This window comes from Psammomys obesus, unplaced genomic scaffold (assembly GCF_907164565.1).
Source record: "Psammomys obesus unplaced genomic scaffold, mPsaObe1.curated_primary_1811, whole genome shotgun sequence".
Classification (NCBI taxonomy): Eukaryota; Metazoa; Chordata; class Mammalia; order Rodentia; family Muridae; genus Psammomys; species Psammomys obesus.
Window position 1 is genome coordinate 11463574 of NW_026596244.1, and position 17375 is coordinate 11480948.

The 17375-nt window shown below is 42.7% G+C and overlaps 1 protein-coding gene across 1 annotated transcript in view; it reads left to right on the forward strand.

The window, feature by feature from the left end:
- The window catches only part of Dchs2 (dachsous cadherin-related 2), a 214677-nt gene that overhangs the window by 183784 nt on the left and 13518 nt on the right, over positions 1-17375 (forward strand). The window contains exons 14-16 of the mRNA XM_055596585.1: positions 709-822; positions 6954-7165; positions 9213-9358. Of these exons, the coding sequence (XP_055452560.1) occupies positions 709-822; positions 6954-7165; positions 9213-9358 (472 nt within the window). The remainder of the gene's footprint in view (positions 1-708; positions 823-6953; positions 7166-9212; positions 9359-17375) is intronic.

The window sequence follows — 17375 nt, forward strand, 5'->3', positions numbered from 1 at the left end:
TGGGTGTGTGTGTGTGTGTGTCTGTGTTTATGGGCACACATGTTACAGCACATGTGGAGGTCAGAGAACAACTCTCTGGGGTCAGTTTTTTCCCTTCCAAATGTGGGTTCCAAGGCTCATCTCCGGCTCTAGATGAATGTTCATTAAATAATAAACATTCCTTGAGCATCTAAGGGAAAATCAATTTACCCTAGCGTATTGACAAGGTGGGTGTCAAGCTGCGTTCCTTAGACCTGTGCAGCTTCAGGGTTGCAATTGGCCCAGTGCAGGGAATCTCCACTGCCTCCTCTGTTTCCCCTTTTCCTCCCTGTTTCCATATACTTTAAGCTAAAATCAAGTTTTGATACACAGGACTTCATGCTTTGTTTTTAAAACTAATGTCTGTACAAAAATGTCCACTACTGTTGATTTATAAATAAAATAATTTTAAAATATATTTAGGAGCCACATGTCTCATGGTGGGTCTTGTGCAAGCACGAGGATCTAGCACCCAAGTGGAAAGCAGAACACTGGTATGACACCCTGTAATCAGCACTAGGGGTGCAAGGGAAGACCTCGGGGTTCACTGGCTCGTCAGCGGGCTCAACCATGAGCTCTAGGTTAACTGAGAGATCCTGGATAAAAAGTAAGGCAGATAATACCCAGTGTCTGCTTTAATGTGTCCATGAAATTTTCTAATGCTCTTTTTCTTTAACCCTAAATTCACAGGTACTTCTGTTGTGACTGTAAAGGCTTTTGCTCTTGTCTCAGTTCCAGACTCCATTACATATTCAGTTTTTAGCGGGAATGAAGATGGAGTGTTTTCCCTGGATTCTAACTCAGGTAATCCCTTTCTACTTTATGATGACTTTATTCTCTTTTTGCTTTACTGGTATTACTGAGAAGTAATTCTGGGACACTTGAAAAAATCAGGGCAGAAGAGGGTACAGAAAGAACCCAAGAGCCAAAGGATGGGGAAGAGGGAAGAGGAAACCCTCCCTGTCTTCTTGACTTGGTATAGTTGCTGCACGGTTTGAGCTCTCAGCAGTTGTGGCACGTGCACAGGACCCGGAAAACACGGAGCCTGTCAGCAGACACCGTGGACGGAGGAGGGTTCCTGATGCCTTACCGCTACACAGGGGTGGGGGCTGTGGGGGGGTGGAAAGCTGCTTCTGCTCAATTCAGTAATCCCCACCTCCACTCATGCAGTCAGCCCTGGCTAAAAACACAGGCAACTCCCAAAAGGAATACCAGTAGAAGAAAGACTTGTTAGGAATGAGGGGCTTGGCAGGGGTGGAAGAAAGTAGGAGGCGATAATAGGAGATGAATAAAAGTATTTATCATACATATCACACACATTATATATATATATATCATATCTGATAAGTAATTCTGAAATATCACACACACAAGAAATTGTGAAAGGATGAATTAAAAATTAAAAGTTTGAAATTGTTAGAGATAAATAATTGTAAGATAAGTCAGAGTTGTTCCACGACAGCCCATGAGGGATTATGGGGAACCCAAAGCTGTGTATTTGCTGATCCGTATAGAGTCACTGAAAATTATTTTCTTACCATTTCCAGAATAAACAGAGTCTATTCTGCCTTTTGAATTTTTGAAGCTGCATTGGCTTTTCCTTATAATTTACTCACCTGTTTTGGAAACTGAAGATAAAGTTAGGGACATTGTTGAGACTGAATTTGGTTAAAGATAAACACATACTCTGGCCTTGGGGAGTTTTCACTGGAAGGGCCTTGAATTCTTCTCTCATCCCAACTGGGAAACCTGAGGACTCATGGGAGGCTTTTCTGTGGTGTTAAAGAAAGGACTTACAAACAGGGTGTATGTTAAACTCGGCTTTAGTTAGACTATTATTATGCTGTAAGTAAGCACCAACCCATTACACAAGCATGAACCATCAGCTACCTGACAGCAATCAACTACTGCACTGTCAAACCCGACCAAGAATATTCTAATACATTCGGCGTTACTGTGTAGCTCAGCTGTTTTATTTTGCCATGTTAAGCACTTGTTGGGAAAAATAAGAGTGAGTTTGTTGGAGTAAAATCATCTCGTCCAGGGCTATGCTGTGACTGATGGTTCACCCGGCCTTCAGTCCGTGTTCTAGCTGAGATGTGCTAGGAGCCTTCATCTCTTCTTCCAGTGTGGAACAAAGGACAGTGCAGCAAGCATCATCACTCCTGAACTTCCTCATGGTTCCAGAGTGTCAGGGTCCGCAAGAAAAACTGACATTAAACATATTTAGGAAAGCAATAACAACAGTAAGATTTGCGTACTTCCAAAGTTATCCAGATCCTTTGTCTATATCACTCTTGTAAGGTTCAGGCATAGTCTACTCAATCCCACAAACTCCTTTATTAAACAAAAAATAAACTCTACCTACCATTAGATCAAAGTTCTTACCAGTAGACATATATTTTTTGACAAAGCAATTAGCTATGTTGAAATTTACCTTAAAATAGTTTTAAAATATGTGTAAGATGGTACAACAAGAGGAATGTAATTCCCACTAGACAATGGAAATTATAAAGCCTACTTATCTGTCTCTATCTCTAGAAATAAGACCTCATTGGAGGCCTGTGTGGTGGGTCACATCATGAATCCCAGCTCTCAGGAGGCAGAGGCAGGAGGATCTCTGTGAGTTTGAGGATGGGCTGGTCTTATCTAGTGAGTTTTAGGATAGCCAGGGCTATGTGAAGAGAGACTGTCTCAAAAACAAACACGGTATATACTCACTTATATAGACCTATAAGATATAATAAACATAATGAAATCTGTACACCTATAAAAGATAATCAAGAGAGTGGACATGGGGTAAGATGATCAATCCTCGTTTAGAATGAGGATTGCATTGGGATGGGATGGGATGTGCATTGAACGTATGACAGGTGTCTACTGAGCGCATTGGAAAGACTCTAACTAGCAGTGTTTTCAAAGCAAAGACTCATGACCAAACCTTTGGCAGAGTACAGGGAATCATAAGAAAGAAGGGAAGTTAGTCTGATGAGGAAAGGATAGGAGCTCCACAAGGACCAAACATATCTGGGCACAGGGTCTTTTCTGAGACTGACATGCAACCAAGGACCATGTATGAATGTAACCTAGAGCCTCTGCTCAGATGTAGCCTGTGGTAGCTCAGTAACCAATTGGTTTCCCATAGTGAGGGGAACAAGGACTATTTCTAACAGGAACTCAATGAATGGCTCTTTGGCCTCCCCACCCCCCAAGGGAGGAGCAGTCCTGTTAGGCCACAGAGGAGAGCTTTGCAGCCAGTCCTGAAGATACCTGATAAAACAGGATCAGATGAATGGGGAGGAGGTCCCCCCTATCAGTGGACTTGGCAAGGGGCGCGGTGGAGAGGAGGGAGGGAGGGAGGGACTGGGAGGGAATGAGGGATCGGGACATGGCTGGGGTACAGAGTTAATAAAATGTAACTGATAAGAAAAAAATAAAATACAAAAAAGAAAAAAAAAACAAAAACAAAAACAAACAACCCATCACCACCAAAAAGCCTTACTGGACCAGGAAGCCACCCTGGGTCTCCTCCCTTTCTGGTCCATTTCCTCTTTCCCTGATTCTCTTGTTTGCTCCTTCCTATATGGTAGTCTAGAAATTTGTATACACTGTTGAGTGGCTAAATGAAGGAAATTTATGCATGTACCCTGGCCCTCTTCTTTCACATCAGGTGATCAGCAGCCTGAGGCTGGTGCAGGGCACCAAGTTACCATCTTGTCTTTATTATCCTGCTGTGTTTGAATCCCCTACCCAATGTTCTCTTTTAGCTTGATCAAAATCACACTGTGTCCTCTTCTGTGACTTGATGGTAACAAAGCCCCATACTTTAGTGGAGTGCGTAAAACATTCTCCATCAAGGAGGGTAGCCATGGATGACACATGCCCTGTTGCCTGCCTGTTTAAGCTAGTCTAAGAATGTCGTACTTTCTTGCTAAAATTAATGCAATGACGCGTTTTTCATTTTTTAATTTTTTGACAGCACTGACATTCACTCTTCTGTCTTTGCAATGAACAAGTTTGTATATAAAATGCAACTCTCATGTGACTTTTTGCACATTACCAGTAAAATTGTGCGTAAAAGTATATAACGAAGATTTTTTTTCTGGATGTTTATTATAAAATAGGAAACTGGTAGGAATGATAAATCAGTAAAATTGATCTCTGAAGGGACGGTCACAAACACCAGTTGCAGTCTGAGGCTGCAGGGATTTGCGAATGTGACCAAGATTGAGCATGTAAATAACAGCTGGTCCCACTCAGGCCGTTACTTGGTTGACCGACCGAAAACAAAGTGATGAAGCTCTCAGCGTCTCCCAGGCACAGCTGTATCCGAATGGAGCTTAAGCACTACGGGATAACGTCAACATTTGCCCACTGTGCTTTGGGCTTCCACAGATGTGTGCCCATAGTGTGTGACTGGCTGAAGTAACCTGATCACGTCATCAAGCCAGCACCATTTGAAGAGTCGAAATTTCATTCTGGTGTGGATTTTGCAGCTTGGACAGAGCTCTGGCTGTGCACATATTGGAAACTGTTCCTGTGGCTTTGTTCTCCTGCTGCTACACCACTGGCAGCCTAACACACGCACAGACCTTTCAGGGGGACATTGGTGAGGCTTCTTGGCGGATCAAAGCAGGCAGCTTTCTGCCCAGGTGTTGGGCACTTCCCTCATGGCCACATCTGCAATGTTTCTGAGAGAAATGCACACGTGTGATGCAAGGCAAAACTCGGGCTTAGTGTTTGTGCCAGCCTGGAGCCCTCTCACGAGCTTCACAACTGTGTGTCATTCATCACAACCAAAACGAAAACCAAGCAGAAAGCATTAGAGCCGTAGGTCCACTCCAAACGTAGTTAACCAAGGCCCAGCAGATCTTGATTAAACTCCATTTTGCCTCCCGCCGGCTGGCACACGTTCTCCCAGACAACACCCTCACTTGGTGCTGTGCTCCTCATTTCTCCTTCCTGGACAAACAGTCCATGATGGTGTGTTCCGGGGAACACTTCATCTCCCTCTCGGGCTTCCATCCCCACAGTGCAGGGCTTTCTGAAGATTTGCCCTTTTCACTGCCGGTCACAAGACGCATCACAGTGACTCTGCAGGGTCACCCTAAATACTGTCAAGTGGTTCTGGTCACAGGCAGATGTGGTTTGTGGAAGTGTCAAAAATGACAGCGAATTGCTGATGTTTTCATTTAGGCAGTGGAGGGAATGGAGAGGTGGCACAGAGGCTGAGGGATGTCTCTCTTTCAGAGGCCTAACGTTAGAGTCCCAGCAGCCATTCTAGGCATCTCACAGCTGCCTGTACCTGCAGCTCTAGGCCATCCAAAGACCTCCCTCCGTCCTCTATGAGCATTGCACTCATGTGCACAAATTCACACACATACACATACATATGCATAGCAAGATTTTAAGTTCTTAAATTTGGTAGTAAAATCCTTAATCTGGAATATAGGTTCCCTCAAAGTTGCAATGCATGTGCCTTCACATGCCCGGAAATTCCCATTTCCAAGCCTTCCTCAAGATTGTTTGTTTGTTCACTTTATACCAGCACATGTCGTCCCACAACAGACACCCGTAGTAGAAATCACACAGAGGAATGTCAAGGCAGGAAAGTTGAGCTGTGGCATCATCCCCCAAGGTCCACTTCTGTAACCCCATTCTGTGTTTTCTATGGGGTGTGAGAGTATTGAATGCTGGCCCATGAGCGAGGTACTGGGGATATGATGAAGTTCAAGAGAGAGGGAGTGTGCTCAATGTGGAGTCTACAACAACAACAACAACAAGGTAACCAGACTGAAACAGCTATACAGACGATGCAGCTGTCCAAAAGCAGAAGGCATAGGATGGATGGGTATTCATAAGAGGGGCTGGGGAAGTCAAAAAAGACAACAGGCAAGACTGAGGTAGAGCAGGCCTAAGCCAGCATGTCCCTGCAAGTTAAAGCTTCCCACCTCTGTCACAGTGTAGAAACCCACTGGCGGGTTCTCTGCAGGAGAACAACAGCTTTCCTTGTCAGTTCAGAATGGAGCCTGGATCCTTGGGGAGATCAGCTCAACAGCTAATGCTCAACTAATGCAGGGACCAAGGAGGAGAATGCTGGTGGTTTAAGGAGATGGAAGGAGATGTGAGAAATGTTGGAGATGTCCCAGTTGGTTAAAGAATGAGCGGCCTTCATATGATCCCAAGTTCTACTCACAGAACCGTCATAAAAAGCCAGATGCTGTGTAATCACACGTCTGCAATCCTAACATTCCTACTTCCAGAAAGCAGAGGCAGACAAGTTGCTGGAGGTCTGTGGGCCAGCTAGACTGGAGTACAATGGATAACAGCAGGAAAAGGAGAGGCCATGCATGTCGCAGCAAGGCTGAAGACAAGAACCAACTTCCAAAAGCTCGCCTCTTAGCATCACAGGCACACTACGGCAGGCCTCCCTGCAATGGATGGATGAATGAACAGATTGGTTATTTAAAAAAAATGTTTAAAATCTAGATTTTGCAGATATTGGCATAGGATAAATGTGAAAATTTATTTATTTTTTAAAAAGATTTATTTATTTATTTTATATATGAGATTACCCTATCTGCATGTACACCTGCACGCTAGAAGAGGGGACCAGATCCCGTTATAGATGGTTGTGAGCTACCATGTGGTTGCTGGAAATTGAACTCTTCCTCTGGAAGAGCAGACAGTGCTCTTAACCACTGAGCCATTTCTCCAGCCCCAAAGTTTTATTTTTTTATGTGAAGGATGATGTAATAGAAAGCTACCAGATTACAGACATTTGCCTATAAATGTCATAAATCCACAAATGTATGTAAGTTCCCCACTTTTTCCATACATGCCCCAGTCAGAGCACATGAGCCAACAGTGTTCTCAGAAATTTTAAAATAACATCACCGTTTCTTTCTAAACTTTTCACCTTGGGAATAAACTAGGAGAGCTCATCGTAGAAGAGCCGGAACTCCTTGATTCTGAAGTCAGGCATGAAGTACAGCTCACCATTCTAGCTGAGAGCGACAGGCATAGAGCCTTCACCACAGTAGCAGTTTCCATCCAGGATCTGAATGATAATTCTCCACGCTTTACACAAAGTGTGTACCAAGCATCAGTGTCTGAAGGACAGTTCTACAATACTCATGTCATACAGGTAACAGAAATCGTGTGTGTGTGTGTGTGTGTGTGTGTGTGTGTGTGTGTGTGTGTGTGTATTACCAATCAATCATTGTATCTCAAAGTACCCAGGACCTGTGACCAACACGTAATTAAGTTTTAACAATTTTCAGGACACGTTCACTGTTTAGTGGGTTGGATGAACTTTAGAAGGCAGAAAATCTGAAATTCCATTCTTCATTCTTCTTCATTGACCCTATGCACAGTTGCCAGCCACCTGTTTTCTCTAAGTACTAACAAAGACTATGTAGGACACAAAAAAAGTACTGAATCCCAGGTGAAGAGAGGGTGAAGCAGAGCTCATTCCTCTTTCTGGCAGCTCTGGCTGCAGCTCCCAGGGCCTTTCTTCCCGTGTTTACCAGCTTCATTGGCCTGACACACCTCTGGGCGAAGTTAACCATGATGGAGATGTGTTTCCAGAGTGCTAGAATGTTAACGCCCACCGTGGGCAGTGTGCTATCTGAATCATGCTTAAATAGATGGCCCCAGGGGACACAGTGGATTTTGTCCCTATTTGGAAACTAGTTTCTCTTCCTGGTGATCTTAAAGGCTGCTGTGGCCTTTCTAGACCACAGAGCTAACTAGCATGCCGTCCTGATGAGACGAAGTGTATTCCATGTGGTCCTCATCATCCTCCGAGACCCTTGGCAGAAGTTTGGAGAATGAACTGAGGAGTAAATAAAAACAAAACCAGGGAATCAATATAGGAGCCCAAGAGATGACAAGGGATGTGGGCTGAGAAAGAGTCACAGCAGATGTAGAGAGCATGAATTAAAACCGTTTAATAACCCAACAGCTTAAAATAAAATCTTGACTCCAGTGATACAACTGGTGTAGTAACTGGAATCCAGCACAGAAAACCCTGCAATATATCTCCACGGGAAATGTTACAGACCTTTTGTTCTAGCCTTAACACTACTTTGAAAACTCACCAAATAAGCCATTAAGGTGATAATTTATAGCACTAAATCTAGGACTTGATTCACTCAACGGTCCCCTTGAGTTAAAACTTCACCATGAAATAGAAAAGTCTCATATTGGCCTATTTTATAGGCAATGCTTCAATCAGATAAGAAAGGCAACTTAGGGCTGAGGGGGTGGTGGGTGGCTTGTTAGATAAAGCACTTGCCATGCAAGGTGAGAACCAGGGCTCAAATTCCCAGAACACCTGTAAACGCGCATGTGTCAGCCTGCTCCACCCTTAGACGGGAGGCAGGCACTCACGGGGCAACCTGGCTAGCTGCCTGGCTAGAGCAGCTCCAATCGGTGAGCGCCAGGTTAAGGAGAGGGTCTGCTTAAGTATAGAAACAAAGTCACCTAATGTCACCTTCTAGCCTTCTTCCACACATGTGCGTGCACACACGTGTATGTGCAAAAATAAAGTGAGAAAGAGAGAAAGAGAGTTCAACTGAAGACTTGCCATTTAGTGTATGGAGTTTCCTAAAACATTCATTTCATTTTTTTTCTGGAGGCAGCATGAGTCCATGGCAGAACTAGAAAACTTCTATACAAGCATATTATAAGTTTACAGTAACTTTGCTAGTTGCACAGTTATAGCTTGAAACATGTGAGTGCCATTTGGCAATTGTTTAAATGAATATGTAGACATTTTTCTCTCCCATTTCCTCCCAGTCCATCTAAGGCCAGTGAAAGAGCCAGCTGAACATTGGTATGACTAAGCCAGCAGCTCTCAGCCTGTGGTCACGACCCCTTTGGGGGCCAAATGACCCCCTCACAGGGGTCACTTAAGACCAACAGAATACACAGATGTTTACATTATCATTCACAACTGCAGAAAAATTACAGTTATGACAGAGCAATGGAAATAGTTTTATGGTTGGGGTCACCACAATAGGAGGAACCATATTAAGCAGCCTCAGGAAGGCCGAGAAGCGCTGCTCCAAGCATTGTTCCTGGAATGCATTGGATAATCTGTATTCTTTGCTAATTCATTTCTCTGAGAAGCCAGCCTGGATCCCATTACCAGGTGAATCTTTTCCAACGGAAAACTTGGTTTTGCACAGGTCTTTGCTGCTGACTTGGATGAAGGCCTGAACAGCCTGGTGGAGTATTCCATTGTGTCGGGCGACCAGGCCTTCCAGATTGATGCACTGAGCGGGGTCATAACCACAAGTTCCGCGTTGGACTACGAGTCCGCCAATGCCTACAGGTGTGTTCCAGCTTCACACTCAGGCGAGAGGGCTTGCCCAGCCTCTGCCTGACCAATCATTGGTAGTACTCTCCTTTCGCCTTTCTCCCAGCCTCCAGTTGCCCTTCAGTCATGTCAAAACACTCTTAGAAATTATTGCCTGTTTTGAAAAAGCAACTGGATTAGATCTGCAATTCCACACATCCTCTTAAGAAGCAAGAGGGAAACAGTCAAAAGACAGTGTTAGTGAAATGTCCAGTGAGTGGAAAAGCCCTCTGCAAAAGTCTCTTGTTACTGTTCACACAAAGAGTAGGACTGAATGGCATTGCTTTGTGGGTTTCTTTGTTTTTTGTGTTTGAATGCACAGCCTTGTCATCAGGGTCCTTGTTGTGGGATGTTAGTCTAGCAGAATGATCTTATTAAAAGCTGATGTTCAACATTAAAGATTGTGGCCAAGAGTCTGAGTGGTGCCAGCCTCCAGAAAGACCATCTGTGCTGCAAGCCTGCTGCATGTTATCAGGAGTCAGTGTTCATCAAGAACACACACACACACGCACACACACTTACAGCATCTCACTAAAACAAGGACTCCAAGAAACCTAGAATGGCCCACAAATGGATATCCCTCAAAGAATGGTGGTGCAGCCATTGCATAGAACACTCTGAAACTGATTTCTAAAAACAGTCCATGTAGGACAGAGATCCAGAGCCTCTTATTCAATGAACTGAAATAAAAACAGACACAGAACCGCAAAAATACCAAGACAGGCACCTAAAGGCAAAGCAGGAGAAAAAGTGAGAATGCATTGCAGGGGATGAGCGGCTTCATGGGTGAAGCAGACCCTCCTGGGCTCTGATGGCTGTGTAGAGCTTCCTCTGTGGAGTTAAGAAAAAGAGGAATTTGCTTACTAAAGGGCCACAGCGAAGGTGGCTCTCGGCTTTGACTGATACATTAGATACCATAACACTTTGCTACCGCGCATGCCCATTCTTTTACCATCTGATTTTATTCATATGCACATCCAACCATGCACAAGCATAAAGCTCTCAACAGGGGTCCTCCCTTAAAGTTTATTGAAGACACAGTTGTGCCTTACTGTGCACACACCCAAAACCAGTTCAGGCTGGATCAGCCCTTCAATTCATACATTGGTAAAATATTTGTGTAGATTCGAGGTAAGCTTGATTGTTGCAGAGGGAAGACAAACATAGTCTAGAGGTGGGTATATGTGTAACCGATGCAGGTGGGTCCAAGGTTGCTGGGCATGTTTTCCGGAGAAGGGTGTGTGTTCACGGTGAAGGAACTAGCCGCCAAGGGCATTATTGAAACAGGCAGGTATTTAGACCACAAAGCAAGTACAATACAGATTACTGAAGCATTCCCGATGCCTCCTGCCTCAACCACATAGGAAATGACAAGAAACACGCTGGTGTCTATAAGGCATGATCATCTGAGAAAAGGAACATTCTTTTGTTTAAAACACTCCTCAGAGAAGCTGTCAGTACTGCTTGTCTTTGGAGAAACAGTAGGCCTGCCTGTGGTAAGAGAAGTTTGCTTTTCTTGCTTATATCCCTTCTCATTTACATTGTAATAATATTTTGTGATTTTATTCCAAAAAGCTTTGCACATGTGTCCCATAGTTGCCACTAATCTGTGAAGGATGTGTTCTGAGAGTTCTCACTAAAGACCTGAAACTTACATTAAAGCCCATACATACTGCTTCATTCTGTTCCTCAGTACCAGGCAGGATAGCCATATAGTAGCAGAGTCAGTCACTTCTTTCATTTTTCTGCCCTGTGGCATCGTAAGTAACTCAGGAATTACATGGACAGAGGCACAGCTGCACAGCTGCACAGCTGCCTGAAGTGGTTACTAAGTAACTAAGTGGCAGGTGACATATACAGTGCGGACACACTGGACAGAAGAATAATTCACATTCTGGAGAGAGGAGAACAGCATGAAGTTTCACCAAGATACTCAAAACTGTAGCTATTTAAAGCTTATGAATTGTTTATTTCTAGAAATTTCCATTAACACTTTTGGATAGTGGTTGGCTTTGAGTAATTAAAACTTTGAAGCAAACAACCAAACCACTGGCTACAGGGTGTAGCTACTGTGTTTCATTTAATTCTTATAGCCATTTCATAAAGAAGTTAAGGTGAGAATTTTATTTAACAATGAAAATTACATAGGTGGCTTATTTTGTGTTGCAGTATGACTGGAAATTTGAATTTAGACTTATACTCAGTAATTCTGACCCTCAGTCACACTGTTTCTACCACACAAGACAAAGAACAGACCTTCTGATGGGGGGGGGCGGTATTTGAGGCTACTTTCATGTTTCATGAGAAACCATCTATTTGTGTGGTTAAGCACTGAAAGCTGCTTTGAATGGAGCATGTTACTGAGTAGACTGAAGCAGTTACCCATCCCAGGCCCTTCTAATTCTGAAAGTTTGATTAAGCATTTTTTTGTTTTTTTTTATTTAATATATTTCAAAATATTACTTCAAAGGTATTTTTTAAAGTTTAAAACCTTGCCCTAAGTTAGCAGTTTTGTAATATTTTAATATAATTACTAAAACCATTGTGCTTAATGCAAAAATTTGTTAAAACTCAACATTTTGCCTCATTGCTACCATGGAAATTTTAAGCATGAAGCACTTCCCCCCCACAGATGGCTGTAGGTAAATCTCAGCTCATGTTCTTTCAGTGATTGCAATCTCAGGGGTTAGTGAGAGCCTGTCAAGTCCTGGGAGCTAAGCACTTTCCAATTGTGATGGCTGGCCGTTACAGACTTCTTACTCAATGGAGCTTAGTTAGCAATTAAATCAAATAGCTTTCAACTTTTTCCTATTTGCGTCATGTTCCCAACATTTAAATTAGTCCTAATATTTAAAAAGGCCTTTCTCCAACTCCACATGAATAAATTAACTCCAAAGTGTCAGAAGCAAAAGCCAAGAAGTTGACTGCCCCTCGGTTGCCATAGAAGAAAATTATGTGGGCCTTTGTATATCTGCAAATGCCTTCATCTGTACCAGCACTGCATAAGCATGTGCGTGTGGACATGTGTGTGCGCGTGTGTGCGTGCCACAGTGTGAGAGCGGAAGGGAGAGGACTGCCTGTGGGAGTTGGTTCAGTATTTCCACTGTGCAGGTCCCAGGGAGCCAGCTCAGGTCATCAGGGCTGTTGGACAGGGCTTTCAGCGTCCGAGCCACATCGCCGGCCCTCACGACATTCTTTAACATGGGCTCTTCTTGAGCTGAATAAGTTCTTTCTGAACAGGGAATGCTTCCTTTCTATCTTCATATGTGATTTCAGTGTTTCTTCCCCCTGCCCATTGTTTTTTTTTATTGCTGTTTTTGTTTTGGTGTTTGCCACTTTTGGCTGTTGCTGTGGATTCTGTTCTGTAAGTGTTCAGAAGACACTGACCCTTTTCAGGTTTTAGACAGCTAGCTTTGCTTTTTGGCTAACTTCTTTGGGATGCTTCATATATATAAAACAGGAGGCTGAAAAGGAGTGAAGATCATGGAAGAAAAACCTTGTATAAGATATATGCATAGATATGCATGCACAAACACACACACATATGTGCATCTGTTTATAAGACATATTACATGTATATTTAACAAGTAATACACACCAAACATATTTCATAAATGGATCTTGAGGTGTATTTGAGTGCTGCATCTTGAATACGTTCTAATCTCTGGCTTTCTCCCACACTCTGATCTACACCCACCCCTTGACAATTTGTGTCTTTACATCCCCTCCGCTTCCACCTTGCACGCCCATTTTCCTCTTCAGCCTTAGGGATTTGCATATTTTAAAAAATTTCCTCTCTATCCTCTCAGTGGAATTGAGGGAAGAAGAAACAGAGATGGTGAGAAGTCACCTCACCATCCTTCACCAGAAATCCTAACTCTTTTCAGAGCTGTTTCTGGTGTTAGCGGATATTTTTATTTTTAAGATTTCAGAAGGAACAGAAAATTCTTGGTAGATACTTGGAATATAGTGGAGAGAAAATTTTTAAAATTTTCTTCTGCCAACAACTTCAGCTTTTTAAGGAAATTAAGTGAGATCTTATCTGGTTGAAGGCCTCACTGAAGTGTGCTGTGGTGAGAGCAGCCTTCCATACTTGGGAGAAGAGGAAAAGATGTTCTGGTTTAGGTGGGCCTGTTCTGAGTCTGGCCAGTGTCGTCGTGGCCTCTGCTGACACTGCTCAGCGCAAGACCTCTGCTGCGGGAGCCAGATGAACAGGCTACAACCCTCACAAAGACTGCCAAGGAACCTTCAGGCAGCTTGAGGTCTCACAGGCTCCCTCAAGTCTCTGTAGCCCACTCTCTCGTTCTCTCATTTGTTCTTCCAACCAGCAACAGGCTGCCTTTTCCTCACCCTTTTATTTTGAAACAGAACCAGAGATTTTCTCCATGTCAGAGAAAGCTCACTTTTTTTTTTTTTTTTTTTTTTTTTTTTTTTTTTTTTTTTTTTTTTTGCCTGACTTAGGCATTGCACAGAACCCTGAGGCTGTAGCATTATGAGAATACAGGTGTTGTGACAATTAATGGCAGAGTTGATGGAAGTCTAACATTACTGTCTCAGCTGACACTTTAGGTCATGTGGGGAGGGTCACGTGAAAGGACTGGAGTTGGCACAGGACACACCAAGACCAAGTGCTCAGCACAAAGAAGATTTATTTGCCCAGACAAAGGGCACTAAATAAGAGACACAGACAGGAGACAGAGGACTAGGCAGGAAAGAAAAGGAACAAGGGAGAAGGGGAAGGAATATTTGCCCCTGAGAGAAAAAAGACTGCTTCTGGATAGGGAGGAGACAGACAAGCCCCACAGACAAATGGCAGTTTATGAAGGGAAAGGGGGAACCTGGTTCGAGAATGAGTTGCTTTGTTTTGATTGGACATGTTAATTAGGTGACCTGAAGGGAGCTTTTGATTGTTGGATTTTAGTACTTTATTTTTTAAATGAAATTAAATTAAGATATTTATTACAATTTATTCACTTTGTACCCCCACTGCAGCCCCTTCCCTTGTCTCCTCCCAGTCCCACCCACACTCCCTCTTCTCCCCCTCTGCCCTTTCCCTCGTCCCCTGATAGGGGAGGACCCTTCTATCTGACCCTATCTTCCCTTCTATCTGGCCCTAGCTTATCAGGTCTCATCAAGCCTGGCTGCATCATCTTCCTCTGTGGCCTGGTTAGGTTGCACCCTCCAGGGGGAGGTGATTAAAGAGTCAGCCACTGAGTTCATATCAGAGACAACCCCAGTACCCCTTGCTAGGGACCCCACTTGGAGACTGAGCAACCAATGGGCTTCCTTTGAACAGAGGGTTTAGGTCCTCTCCATGCATGGTTCTTGGTTAGAGTATCAGTCTCTGCAGGGCCCCTGGACCCAGTTATTTTGGCTCTGTTGGTTCTCCTTGTGGAATTCCTGTCCCCTCCAGGTCTTTCTATCTCCTTTTTCTTGCATAAAGATTCTGGCACTCTGCACAGAGTTTGGCTATGAGTTTCAGTATCTCTTTCAATACCCTGGTGGGTAGAATCTTTCAGAGGTCCCTGTTCCCTGACTTTTCATGCTTCTGATGTCTATCCTGTTTGCCTTTGTGATTGAGGAATAAGCATCTTCCCTAGGGGCCCCCTTGTTGTTTAGCTTCTTTAGGACTAAAGATTTTAGTATGTTTATCCTATAGTATATGTCTAATATCCACTTATAAGTGAGTGTCTTTCTACTTCTGGATTACCTCACTCAGGATGAACTTTTCTAGTTCCCACCATTTGCCTGCAAATTTCATGATTTCCTTGTTTTTAATTGCTTAGTACTATCCCATTGTGTAAATGTACCACACTTTCTGAATCTATTCTTCCATTGAGGGACATCTGGGTTTTTTCCAGGTTCTGGTTATTACAAATAAAGCTGCTATGAACGTGGTTGAGCAAATGTCCTTATTGAATGGTGGGGCATCTTTTGGATATATGCCTAAGAGGGGCATAGCTGGATCTTGAGGAAGCACTATTCCTGATTGCTGAGAAAACAAGTACCAGATTGATTTCCAAAGTGGTTGTACAAGGTTACATTCACACCAGCAATAGAGGAGGGTTTCCCTTTCTCAACATCCTCTCCAGCATGCATAATCCCTTGAGTTTTTGATCTTAGCCATTCTGATGGGTGTAAGGTGAAATCTCAGGGTCATTTTGATTTGCAGTTGCCTGATGACTAAGGATGTTGAGCATTTCTTTAAGTGTTTCTCTGCCATCAATATTCCTCTGTTAAGAATTCTGCTTAGCTCTGTGCTCCATTTTTTTTTTAATGGGATTACTTGATTTTTTGGTGTTTAACTTCTTGAGTTCTTTATATATTCTGGATATTAGCCCTCTGTCAGATATAAATAGGGTTGTTGAAGATCCTTTCCCAGACTGTAGGCTGTCGTTTTCTTTTGATAGCCTTTGCTTTACAGAAGCTTTTCAGTTTCATGAGGTCCCACTCATTGATTGCTCATCTTAGAGTCTGTGCTGTTGGTGTTCTGTTTAGAAAGTTGTCTCCTGTGCCAGTGAGGTCAAGGCTCTTCTCCACTTTTTCTTCTAACAGATTTAGTGTGTCTGTTTTTATGTTGAGGTCTTTGATCCATGTGGACTTTAACTTTGTGCAGGGTGATAAATATGGGTCTGTTTGCATTTCTCTACATGTATACATCCAGTTAGACCAGCACCATTTGTTGAAAATGCTGTCTTTTTCCATTGTATGATTTTGGCTTTTTTTGTCAAAAATTAAGTTTTCCTGGGTGTGTGGGTTTTATTTCTGGGTCTTTGATTTAATTCCATTGATCCACCATTCTGTTTCTATGCCAGTGTCATGCCGTTTTTATTACTGTTGTCCTATATTACAGCTTGAGATCAGGGATGGAGGTAACTCCAGAAGATATTTTATTGTGCAGGATCGTTATAGCAATTCTGGATTTTTTTGTTTGTTTGTTTGTTTTCCATATGAAGTTGAGAATTGTTCTTTCAAGGTCTGTAAAGAATTGTGTTGGGAATTTTGATGGGAATTGCACTGAATCTGTAGATTGCTTTTGCTAAGATGGCCATTTTCACTATGTTAATCCTATCAATCCATGAGCATGGGATAGCTCTACATCTTCTGATATCTTCAATTTATTTTTTCAGAGACTTGAAGCCTTTTTCATATAGGTCTTTCACTTGCTTGGTTAGAGTTACACCAAGGTACTTTACGTTATTAGTGGCTATTGTGAAGGGTGTTGTTTCCCTAATTTCTTTCTCAGCACATTTGTCTTTTGAATATAGGAGGGCTACTTATTTATTTATTTATTTTTTTTAGTTAATTTTGTATCCAGCTACTTTGCTGAAGGTGTTTATAAGCCGAAGGAGTTCACTGGTAGGATTTTTTTGTGTGTGTGTCACTCAGGTATACTATCATATCATCTGCAAATAGCGATACTTTGACTTCTTCCTTCCCAAATTGTATTCCCTTGATCTCCTTTAGTTGTCTTATTGCTCTAGCTAGGACTTTAAGAACTATGTTGAAGAGATAAGGAGAGGGTGAGCAGCCTTGTCTTGTTCCTGATTTTGGTGGGATTGACTTCAGTTTCTCTCCATTTAGTTTCATGTTGGCTATAGGCTTACATCTAAGGAGATTATCATGTGGTCTTTTCTTTCAGTTGTTTACATGGTAGATTACATTCGTGGATTTTTGTATGTTGAACCACCCCTGTATGCCAGGGATAAAGCCTACTTGGTCATGGTAGATGATATCTTTAATGTGTTCTTAGATTTGGTTTGCAAGTATTTTATTGAGTATTTTTGCATCAATGTTCATAAGCAAGATTGGTCTGAAGTTCTCTTTCATTATAGGGTCTTTGTGTGGTTTAGGTATCAACGTGACTGTGACCTCATAGAATGAGATTGGTAATGTTCCTTCTGTTTCTATTTTGTGGAATAGTTTGAAGAGTATTTGTGTTAGCTCTTCTTTGAAGGTCTGGTAGAATTCTGTGCCGAAATCATCTGGCCCT